At 42.4% G+C, this 11,384-nt stretch overlaps 4 protein-coding genes across 4 annotated transcripts; 3 read left to right on the top strand and 1 right to left on the bottom strand.

Annotated features, from left to right (window-relative positions):
* Positions 1-1,605: 1,605 nt before the first annotated feature.
* On the top strand, positions 1,606-2,328 carry N7477_002009 (uncharacterized protein; the record flags this gene model as incomplete). Its single annotated transcript, XM_056963672.1, has 1 exon — positions 1,606-2,328. One exon carries the CDS (start codon positions 1,606-1,608, stop codon positions 2,326-2,328), a length of 723 nt encoding a protein of 240 aa, XP_056826591.1.
* A 621-nt stretch (positions 2,329-2,949) lies between these two features.
* On the bottom strand, positions 2,950-3,602 carry N7477_002008 (uncharacterized protein; the record flags this gene model as incomplete). Its single annotated transcript, XM_056963671.1, has 2 exons — positions 2,950-3,401; positions 3,464-3,602. The coding sequence occupies 2 exons, from the start codon at positions 3,600-3,602 to the stop codon at positions 2,950-2,952; spliced, it is 591 nt and encodes a 196-aa protein (XP_056826590.1).
* Positions 3,603-5,406: 1,804 nt separating this feature from the next.
* Positions 5,407-5,899, top strand: N7477_002007 (uncharacterized protein; the record flags this gene model as incomplete). Its single annotated transcript, XM_056963670.1, has 2 exons — positions 5,407-5,510; positions 5,572-5,899. Coding segments are annotated over 2 exons (432 nt in total), but the record flags the coding sequence as incomplete, so codon positions are not given.
* Positions 5,900-6,501: 602 nt separating this feature from the next.
* N7477_002006 (uncharacterized protein) lies at positions 6,502-6,897 on the top strand (the record flags this gene model as incomplete). The annotated part of the gene is made up of 2 exons (XM_056963669.1): positions 6,502-6,784; positions 6,824-6,897. 2 exons carry the CDS (start codon positions 6,502-6,504, stop codon positions 6,895-6,897), a joined length of 357 nt encoding a protein of 118 aa, XP_056826588.1.
* Positions 6,898-11,384: the final 4,487 nt, after the last annotated feature.

Genomic DNA, 11,384 nt, shown 5'->3' with positions numbered 1-11,384 from the left:
CCTTAAGGGTCACCCGCGGAGGGTCCGTCAGACCCTTAAATGTATAATTTCTCCGCGCCTTTCCTAATTCGGATATATAAAATTAATGATTTAGCTTATAAAAATATTATTATTTATAGCTATTTTAATATCTATTTCTATTATTCCTTAATTATATATTAATATCTACGAAATTTAAAGAAATTAGATTATAAATAGATAACTTATATATTATTATCTTAGTATTCTGAAATTTAACTTAAATTATATAGTGGGTGGCTAGTTTTTAAGAGGGCTATAGAAAGTTAAGAGTTTTATTATAGAAATATATATTAAAGGTAGAGTGAGAGTACTATGTTTATATAATAGTAAATATATATTTTTTTAATACTAAAAATACCTTAAATCGAAAGCTTTCTTTAGTCATAAAATAAATAGAGACTTATTTAAATAATTACTAATTTAGATTCCTTATAGGTATTCTAATTATTACAAAAAATAAGTTTAAAGATCTAGATTATTAGACTTAGATATCTTTAATTATAAAACTTAAGACTATATAATTAGAGAGTTACCTTAAGGGTCTTAAGGGTTACCTTAAGGATCTTAAGGATTACCCTAAGGGTCTTAAGGGTTACCCTCTCTATAACCTAATTAGATAAGAGAATTTTAGCTAAGTAAGGGCCTATAAGATAATATATTAACATATATTTTCGCGTGACCAAGGTAAATAGATTCCCTTTATATAATAGCTTTTTTTTATCTAAAACCTTTATAAGTCCTCTTATTCTACCTCTCTATAACCTATATATCTATTATATCCTAAACCTCTAATATATATCTGTTAGGATATAAGGGAAAGCTACCACGAAGCACTTCGTGGCCCCTTAAGTCCGTGGGATCAACCTTAGTCCGGCTAGGTCAGTCGGTGCCAGACAAAGGAAGAAGGTCAAAGGTCGTAGGATAGACTATAAGCAGATATAGCCTAAACGAAGGCAGAACCACAGTCCTAAGGATCAAAGGAAGAAGGTAGAGATAACTTTTGGAAAGTGGAAAAATGACTTCAGGAAAGTAGAACTGACTTGATTCTTTCTGCTAGAAAAGAAGGACATATTTATAGGCTAGGATAGCGTAGAAATGACGTCTAGAATAACATACTGCGAAGATTCTCCGGTTTAACGAGCTCGACACACCCTTGTCCTTCGCCGACCTCCGCGAAACTGGCTTCCCTTTGGATCCCTTTGACGATCAAGTGTTATTATGGTCCTCACCGTTTGAGCCAGACTATGAAGCAGGTGCCAATGTGCTTGCGGCACAAGCGAACTTTATTCCTGGTGGATGTCTACTTGTTTTGTCTGTTGCCGCAACGGTCTCAGATGGGACAGCGATGCTCACAGTAACCAAGATTTGGGCCGACCACTGCAGTACTGCTTTCGGTCAACCAAATGACTTGGCTGTAGTACGTCCCCGCTTCACTACAGATAGGGCGCTTCTGGATAGATTGCTTCATGAGAGAGGAAACGACAGTCCGACGGTCATTCCAAAGACGGTGGCTCAGAGATAGCGCAGCTTGTTGGCCTCGATCATGCCCCAAAGGCTACCCCAAGCGGTTCTAACTTGGGTCTAATGAAGCCAAGAATCTTCTACATGCCTCAGTCCGCATACACAGCTCTTCGAAAGGAATGTACCAAAGAGTTTGGTGCGGCCGAAATCTCCGGAAACGATCTCATCTGCGCCTTGATTTTCCGGAGCCTTATAAGAGCTTCAACGAGCTTAAATGTCCGGGAATCTAACGGAATCGCACCGAAAGTGGCCTCATTATCTTTGCCCTTTGACGGACGGCCGAAGCTCTTGCAGTCGATGAACACTCTTTATCTTGGGAATATGAACTTCGAGAACAGGCTTACCGTCCCTGTTGAAATCCTCATTGCCTCAACCACGAGCATCCCATGGGTTGCCAAGGCTATCAATGCGCATGCCGAGAGCTCTGCCCACCCAAGTGCGCTTCTGGCTGCCTATGACCTGGCGCGGTCTACTACGGAATATGACAATCATAATGGATTGCGCGCAGCGCGAATGTCACCAGCATCTGCCTCTGTTGGGGTGATGTCGCCAATGACACTTCCTTTCAATGATACCTGTTTTGGGAAACAGGTATTTGGAAACAATGGAAACCCGGAAGGGTTCCGACCGCTCATGGGTTCTTGCAATCGCGGCTACCGTACTTGCTTTGTCATTCCTCGCAAGAAGGCCGGTGGTATTGAGTTCGTTATGACTTTGTACGAGGAGAAGATGGACTTCTTGAGCGCGGACGACGAATTTAGTCGCTATGCTTTCTCTTTTTCGTAGTCTTTGTTCGAGGATTTGATGGCATGTCCCATACTTCTCACGAAGATATCTTATTTCTCGCTCCACAAAACGAGAACATTATTTACCTCCTGAGATGTCATATCTATCGTCTTTCCTTGGTCATCTTTTTTCTGGCCTCGAGGCTATTGGGGCTTGCGTCCGTTTTACAAAAGATTGTCAAAACAACCAATGTTTATAGTCAGTTTTCTATATACAAAACATTTTGAAGCTTCTAAAACAGCGAAGTGCTCGCCGAGCAGAAGTCACAAAGGAATAATCCAGGACCTCAGCTTCCACTCTCCTCACAAATTGGCCGTGGCTTCATAGTCGTACAGCGAGCTCAGCTCTCTTCCTTCCTCAGCTGCTTCCATCATGGATAAAACAATCGCTTGAACATCAGATCGCTTAAAGGGCACATCATGGCCTCCGTCGTGTTGATATTTCCACTTCAAAGAGGCTCTGCATAGCCCCTGAGCAACGTGAGATTGCTCTGCTATCGCCCCAGCTTCCTTTGCCCCTGTGACAACTACCGTCGGAATACTAACCCGCTCTCTACTCAAGTCCGGATGCAGCATACGCGGGACATTCTCTACCTTCAAGCCTTCAGAATCCTCGAAGAATCTAGTTGGTGTGGACTTCCCAGGCAAGACGTGCCCGACGCTTGTGTTCATTGACAAGACAACCCCCCATGTATTTGGCGAAGCCCTTCTCATTCTCGGTGTTTAGCGTGGATAGGAAGTCCTCTTTTGGAAATGCAGAGCGGAATGCTATGTGCTCATCGTCTAGCAATCGGCTAATAATACCCTCGTAACAGGCATCATCAGACGACGCAACGAATATGGGGGAGAAGAGCGTGGCAAAGTAAAATGGTGGCTTCACCTCTGGCTTTGTGCGTTGTTTGTGCAGAATGTAGGTCATGGCCAGGGAGGCTCCGAGGCTGAACCCAAGGATACCATCGAAGGGTCCATTTTCCTCAATGAATGTGTCTATGCGATCAATGGCTTCCCGTACTTGTAATGGGGTGAATCCGGTGGCATGTGAGTAGAAAGGTGGGTTTGCCCACAACGGGACCGCTGTGGAAGCAAAGCTTAGTAAGATGTGACAGCGGAGGTAAGCTTCAGAAAGGATCTCTTACCAGGTCCTCTTCCACAGGTTATCGCTCCATCAAGAAAGACAAACTGGCAACTAGGGCCCAGCTCTCGAATAAATGGACGCAGTTGTCCTTCGAGCAGGCTAGATGATGAGCCGAGGCCGTGCAAGGCTAGGATTTTCATTTTCCACGAATGGCAGAAAGAGTATCGAAGCGAGAGGTGTTCGAGGGCAAATGTAGGAGATTCCACTTATTGAGTATACAAAGCGACTCTCCTGGCAATGTATCTGCTCTAAAGAACTATCAGCGGCAATAACTCGGGGGAGGAGAGGGAAACACCCTTCGAGCATTTTCCTCCCAGTCAGTCATAAGCAAGCCACAGGCCCTAAAAAGGGGCCTCCAATCAATTGTGGTAAGTTATTTCCTCTTAGCTGACACAATTTACAAGGATGTTTCCCGATTTGGTAAATGGCTTTAATTGGTCCGAGTTACGGTCTTATGAAGTCTAGGTACAATACCATCGCATGTCGCTGCACCTCCAAAGTACGGCACAGATACACTTAAGCGTTTAGCTAATATAGCAGTTATGGGATGAGAGTGGATGGACGAAGAGCCATCACAACCTCTGCAGCGTCACGACGCCATAGCAATTGGCTACTCAATCTATATATCCCTCGTCAGCCACTAATTGCACATCAATCCGACGGAATCAAGATTCTATGGTGGTTTGGATCCATTCCGGATTGCGAGGGAATTTTGTGAAAGCCAATACTGCACTGCTCGGGACAAGAGATTATGATTGAAACGCTTCACCATCTTGATCTACCTCTGGAATCCATACTGCCCAATGTAACCACTATTCCACGAATAATGCCGCGCTTAACTGCGCCGTTGCTGTCTCGGGCTTGCCGAGATCGTCCAAGAATAACCTCCCAAAACACAGCCAATCTTGCGGTGATTGGGCAGTTTGTGAAATGGTCAGGTCGGACTTGCGCAGCTATGGACTACAGTGTTCAAGGAGCCAAGGAAGCTGTGTTCCGAGTAATAAGCTTTCGAAAAGGGCTGGTGAAATCACACAAAACCCTTGGCGCTTAAGATGAATAACAGACATTGTTAAGTATTTCTATTTCAAGGTGGATAAAAATGCCCACTCAATAGATGACAAAGTCTTGGGGTTACCTTTTCTCTCCAATATTAGTCTCAAAGTGAGGCTTGACGCACCTCCTTATTTACTGAAGTGGCTACTTACGAATGGCTGGAACCAATGTCGTCGTAAATCATGTTTGATGAAAAGGGCATGCGAATATAGCAAGATGTGAGACGTAAAGTTTCTGTGACCTTCATGAACCAGCCAAGCGTTGATCCGGCGGATGTCTGGGATGCTATCTTCGTCATTCTGATTGGGAAGCTTACGCAGCGCTGATATATGCATCTTTTGAGACCAATGCTTCCAGAAAAGGCCACATCTCTCTTCTGGAGTGATGGCTATGCTGTAGGACATGTGCCTCTTCCACTCCGACCTTACCTCGAACTTCTAGTTCTCCTATACTAGATCTTGGGAAACCCCGAATTCTTCTTGGACGTCGCAGGAAATGGTACTCCGTACAGTAAAGCCTTCTATGAGACATAAATACACGTACAGTATTATGACCTCATAATCCATTTTAAGTTTACATTTAGCTCTGAGATGTCAACTGACTTTTGAGCAAGAAGAAATAGCCTACGTCACACATGTTTTAGCTGAAGTATAACTATACCCATAGATAATTGTGGCAAAGTATATACGGAGTACTGGATATAAGACTGATAAAGTTCCCTTCCTGTATGCTAACTCCACCCTTTCGTTACTCCACCAAGGCGAAGGTGCTCTACTACACCACATCTATTCCGTTAGTATATATCCTGCTCTCCATTTCCTAGACCCCAAAACACTGCCCATGAGTACCGATTGATCTTAACTCCATGCTTTTACTATATCAAGTACCAGCCCAGTCCAAAAACTCGATATGGCCCCCACACACCAATACCTCGACATCATCATTCAAGATGACATGAAGTATGATATCCGTATTGAAAATGCTCAAATGGAAAGGTATCACCATCACAAACCGCTTTGAGTCATTGATTACGTGCAATTTCTGACATTAGCTTAGCGGCGAATTCTACAGACTGGGTAACCCAGACGATATCCTAACCACCGATGACATTGATGATATGAGCATTCGTCACAACGGTGGTAGTAGGGAAATTTGTTCAATAAGCGAACCCGGTTCTATGTTAGGACCTTCCGGCGCGGTCGACCTTGTTGACGATGTGAGGGATGTGAGAATTTGCACTCTCGCTTGGCGTGCAACTATGAAGCCCGGGGAACACAATTCATTCCTGATACGTGATCACAATCCAAAATACCGAGTGGATATCGGAGAATGGAATAAATCTGGTACTATAGGGGATGTTCCGGTTTCCATCGGCGAGAACTAACACGGATTATATGGAGGAGCGATTCTGATCGACTGCCATGCTCTTCATGGTTTTGTTGGTCGGAGGTCGTTGACAGCAGGAAGAAAAAAAAACTGTTTCGTATCGCCTTTCTTTTCTCTTTTTGCGATGTGGGTGCCCTGAAACTAGGAACGAGTGAAGGGTTACTACTGTGCCTGCGGTTTCAGGTTAAACAGACGTTTTGGGCTGCATTCTCTGGTTCAATTCGTCGGAGCGGCTTAGTAGCTCTCTATGGAGACCCACAATATCCTCATCAAGGCGTTAATCGCTTTGTTATTCTTGACTTATATCAACGAATCCTACCAACGTTACTTATCGACCCGTCCTCAAATCTTTCAACAAGATAACGCTACAACACATACTGCACAGATCGTACGCGAATTCATAGCCGATCTAGGCCGCGAAATTATGATTTGGCCACCTTGTTGACCAGATCTTAACCCTGTCGGTATATAATGTGATTAACCACCGAGCGACGCACTTTTCCCGTCCCCTCAAAACATTCTACTATTGTTGTTATTCAACGCGTCCATATTCTATCTCTACCATACAAAATGCCTCTTTCTCATGAAAATAGAATATAAATGGCTATATCAGCTATCAAAAATCAAAAGATTCAATCAAACAGGGAAGCCGCTAGCATATTCAGCGTGCCTGAACCTACCCTTCGCGCTCGCCTTCGAGGAAGAAAGCCACGCTCAGAAACACGCGCTAACGGCCATAACTTAACGGCCGTTAAAGAGGAAGTCCTTATAAAGCGTGCGCTAGACGCAGATAAACGTGGCTTTTCAATTCGACCGCAGTTTCTACGCGAAATGGCGTATATCTTACTGCGCGAGCGTACACAGGACCCTACTGCAATCATTGGTGTTAACTGGGCATATAAGTTCACTAATCGCTAACCAGCACTGCGTAAACGATATAATCGAAGGATCACATACCAGCGTGCAAAGCAGGAGGATCCGATGATCTTACAATAATGGTTTGCGACCGTACGAGAGGCTATTCAAGAACATGGTATCTATGAGGATAATATCTGGAACTTCGATGAAACTGGCTTTGCAATGGGGCTCTGCTTAACCTCTTAAGGTTATTACTGCAGTGGAGCGCAGTGAAAGACCTCGCAAGGTTATTTAGGGGATCGCGAATGGGTCATAATTATCGAATGCGTGAGCTCTAAAGGGATTTCTATACCGCCAGTAGTTATCTTAAAGGGTAAAGAGCACCAGGCCGCTTGGTATCAAGAATCAAATCTCCCTCCAGATTGGAAGCTTACTAATAGCGCTAGTTAACTAACACTAACTAACTAGAGGATCCGGAGAGACCGATAATGACGACAACTGGGCGCCACGGTATTCCGGACCAGGCAAAGGAGAGCCGTTCTGTGACGCCCGGGGCTGCGCAATGTAACCTCAGATGGAGCCGGGGGGGGGGGTGGGGCGGGGCATACGGCGTCGAGGGTTATACCGGCACTTTGCAAATGCGAAGCCGGCCGGCGCAATTAAAGACGAACAAGGCACACTGGCGGAGGAAGACCCAGATAGCTTCGTAGCGTAGTGCACAGTCACTCCCCTGGGGAAGGAGTAGGAGTCTCGACATGAAATCACATGAATGCTGATGCGGGCTGAAATCATCCCGGTGATTCTGCCCTGTGCGACGGCCATTCCAGCAGGAGGAGAGAGAACGAGCTGGGCGTCGGATCGAGCGGCATCTCCGGTAAAATGAAAGGGGCAGGGCGTCGGGCTGGAAGCCAAGGCGCAGCGGTCGGGGGGGGGGGGAGGGGAGGGGCAGATAGGAAAGAAAGGGGGTGGCGATGAGTGCAAGATAGAGGAGTTGAAGGGAGGGAAAAGAAGGTGAGAAGGAGACGAGAGGGCGAGGTCGGGTCTTTTATGTCGAGGCGACGGAGGGAGAGGTGACAAGACGATGTATTGGGGCGCTAGACCGGAGAACGGCAAAACTAACCAGATGTAGTAATTCACAGGTCCCAATATTACATATTGAAATGGGAACGGCTCGATGGCTGTCTGGCGATGCAGACTGGACAACACACACACACACACTGCCTGTCTGGTGTAGAGGATGCTGGATGAGGCCGTACTGATACCCTGTTGCGGCCGTGCGGGATAATCTTAATGCTGTATCATGGATAGAAGAAATTGGGTGAATCCTGAATGAATTGGGTAGATAACTTGTCTCTCTCTAAGTGTGTCTGGAGATGTACTATGCAATGCAGACATTAAATCATGCCTGAGGCCACACATAGGCTTATTATGTCACCAGTTCTCCCACTACATACCACCCTCCCTATAAAATTAACCGTCCCGTGGTTGAGCGCAGTTAATTTAGAATGCCCAAGCTAGTGGTAATAAGTATCCTTCCCCTCCTCGTTATAATAGGAGAGCTATCCCTTAGCGATATAAATGAGTGTAAGGTGTGAGGTATTTTAGTGCCTTAGGCGAAGGATCTTTTCGGCCAAAAGTATCTCGCAGCATCGGTAGAATAATCGTTTAAATAGCAGGATAAAAGAGTTATTATGCTACTCTTAGTCGACTAATTGGTCTTCGCTTCCGAAGGTGGCCAGTCTATATAATATCCTATATCCTATTAGAATCTCCTATTCTACGAGGGTAGAATCTTTTAAGTCTGTCGCCGTTAATTATATCCGTATTCTTGTCTGCGATATAGTATAGGATAGTGTCGTTAAGTTCCCTGATAGAGTAGGATCTATTTCCTTTAACAGACTTAATCTAATATAGTCTAAGCTATCGAAAGCGGAGCTTCTAAATAGATATTATATCTAAAGACCTTTAACTATTATATAGTAAGATATAGTTATCTTTCTTAAGGGGAGTGTTATAAGTGCGATAGTGGTTATTAAAGTATCCTATATTATTCTCCTTAAGGCGGTTTATTCGTAGGATAGCTTCCTTAATATCCTTCTCTCGTCTTTCGATCTATTATATATATATTATAATAAGACTTAGTCTGTCCTAGATAGTTTCCTATAGTAGTGTGCTCTATATAGGTATCTCTAGTTTAATTAGTAAGACTATATATACCCTAAATAGGAAATAGTATAGGCTAATTCCGGTAACAGTATTAATAGTCACTCGGTCTGCTATTAATATAATATAGAAATAAGGTCTCTATTAGTTTGTCTAGGTAGAAGTTTCTCCTATTAGATATCCGCTAGTTATCTTAGAGAGTGCGTCCTTTAATATTCTTATAGAACGCCGGGCTATTTAAGCTAGGATAATATACTAAAATAGTGACCTTCTTAATATCGCGGCCTTTAAGGAATTTTAGTGTCTTACTATAATTTTTAGGTCTATTATCTATAATAATCTCTCTTAGATACCTATAGTGACAGATAATATCTACGTAGATAAAGCTCTAGTTTATTTTAGAATCTGCGTTAGTGAGGACTTATATTTTTACTTAGCTACTAACTAACTCTCGCCCTTAAATAATAGATTTAATACTATCCTTATCTAATATATAGGTAATATTAATAAACTACTTATTAAATAGCCTTAGGTTCTTCGGGGTAATAGCGGGCTCGTATATCTATATTAGGTCTTATACTTAGTATTCGATATAGGTTCTAATAAATATAGCGGTGTCTTTAAATATTCGTGGCTAATAGTATTAGTACTTTAATAATTGTTGGAGCATAAGGGGAAAGCTACCACGAAGCAGATCGTGGCCCCTTAAGTCCGTGGGATCAACCTTAGTCCGGCCAGTCAGTCGGTGCCAGACAAAGGAAGAAGGTCAAAGGTCGTAGGATAGACTATAAGCAGATATAGCCTAAACGAAGGCAGAACCACAGTCCTGAGGATCAAAGGAAGAAGGTAGAGATAACTTTGGAAAGTAGAACTGACTTGATTCTTTCTGCTAGAAAAGAAGGACATATTTATAGGCTAAAATAGCCTAGAAATGACGTCTAGAATAACATACAAATACTAGACAGCAACATAATAAAGGTGGCAAAGAAGGGAACCGAAGAAAAGCCAAAAGAATGATGTCAAGGATCGACGGTTTCAGCCACCCCGAAAGCTTCCCCGCAGTATCTGGTTATGCATACCCAAAGGTGGACCATTTTATCCCTAAGGGAAAGTGGTCCGCCTATCCTTGAGGGGACTGAGGGTCGAAGTCTGTTCACCGAGGTTCGAAGACCATGATCGAAGTCCGCGGGCAAGATATGCCCGAAGGCACCTCCGAAGGAACGAACCATTCATGTCTAAAGGCGGACTATTTACCTCTGAAGGAAAATGGTCCTACCTATCATTCGGGAGAGGGCCGCGGACCAGAATCAGAAGTGGTCAAAATATCATTTTGATAGAAGAAAAAATCTGGTCACATGATTAATGCAATGCTGATCTTATATGTTGAATATAAGAATAGATCTTTCTATGTAGCATTGGTCTATATTCCAATAATAATATATAAGTAGCTTCTCGATCTTTATAGGATAAATCTATATATACGCTATATAGTATATTCTGTTAGTCTTCCTTATTATTAAGAATATATTATAAGATCTCTGTTCTTCCCTTCTATTAATAGAAGAGGTAGCTATCTTAATAAATAAACTTTATATAGCGTTTCTTAAAGTGGTAGAATTAACTACGAGATATTTCCGGCGGTCTTCTTAGTGTAATTAGGTACCGCGTAATATCTTATAATTCGGTTAAATAACCCTCTCTAAGAGGTAAGACTATAGCGTTAGCGGTAGGATTATTATCCTTATCCTTATCCTTATCCTTATCCTTATCTATTATAATAGCGGCACGCGCTAGAAAATAGCTCGCCCGTAAGTAGGACACTTCTATATTAATAAAGGTATTAATATTAACCTCTTACTATTATTATCTAATTTCTTCTTTAGTAGTAAAATGCCTTAAAAGCCTATTTACCGCACTATTCTTCCTCCCTAATATATACTTAATATTAAAGTTAAAGAGCCGGATCTATATTATTTACTAAGTGATTAGTATACTAAGTAAGTTAGCTATAGGGCGATTTAGTTAAAACACTAATATTTTCGTATCTATTTCTAATATAAAGTAGATACTATATAGCTAATATCGGAACTTCTTTAATACTATTAATATAGCGCGATATTCTAGTTTACCTATATTATAGGTAAGCTACGTCTCTATCTATATACCTCATTTATACCGCGCGGGTTTCCTAACACTATCTTATTCTTATATTAGGAATCTACTATAATAATAATTACTAAAGGCTTAAAGTTATAGTCAATAGATAATATAGTAGGGAATATAGAGAGCACTTCTTTAACCTAATCGAAAGCGGATTACTACTTCGCGCCTCACTAAAATAGGGTATTCTTCCTTAGGTAGGTATATAGGCTATCTATAATAATCTGAAACCCAGTCACTAAAATATAGAAGTAGATGGCTAGTCTAATAAAAAAGCGTAATTTATCTTTAGTTAATAAGGT

Source organism: Penicillium maclennaniae, assembly GCF_028827695.1.
Source record: "Penicillium maclennaniae strain IBT 15551 chromosome Unknown utg000002l:1.0-2354659.0:1.0-2356205.0, whole genome shotgun sequence".
In the NCBI taxonomy this organism is placed as follows: Eukaryota; Fungi; Ascomycota; class Eurotiomycetes; order Eurotiales; family Aspergillaceae; genus Penicillium; species Penicillium maclennaniae.
Note: the sequence above shows the minus strand (reverse complement) of the source record. Positions and strands in the feature narration are given on the sequence as shown.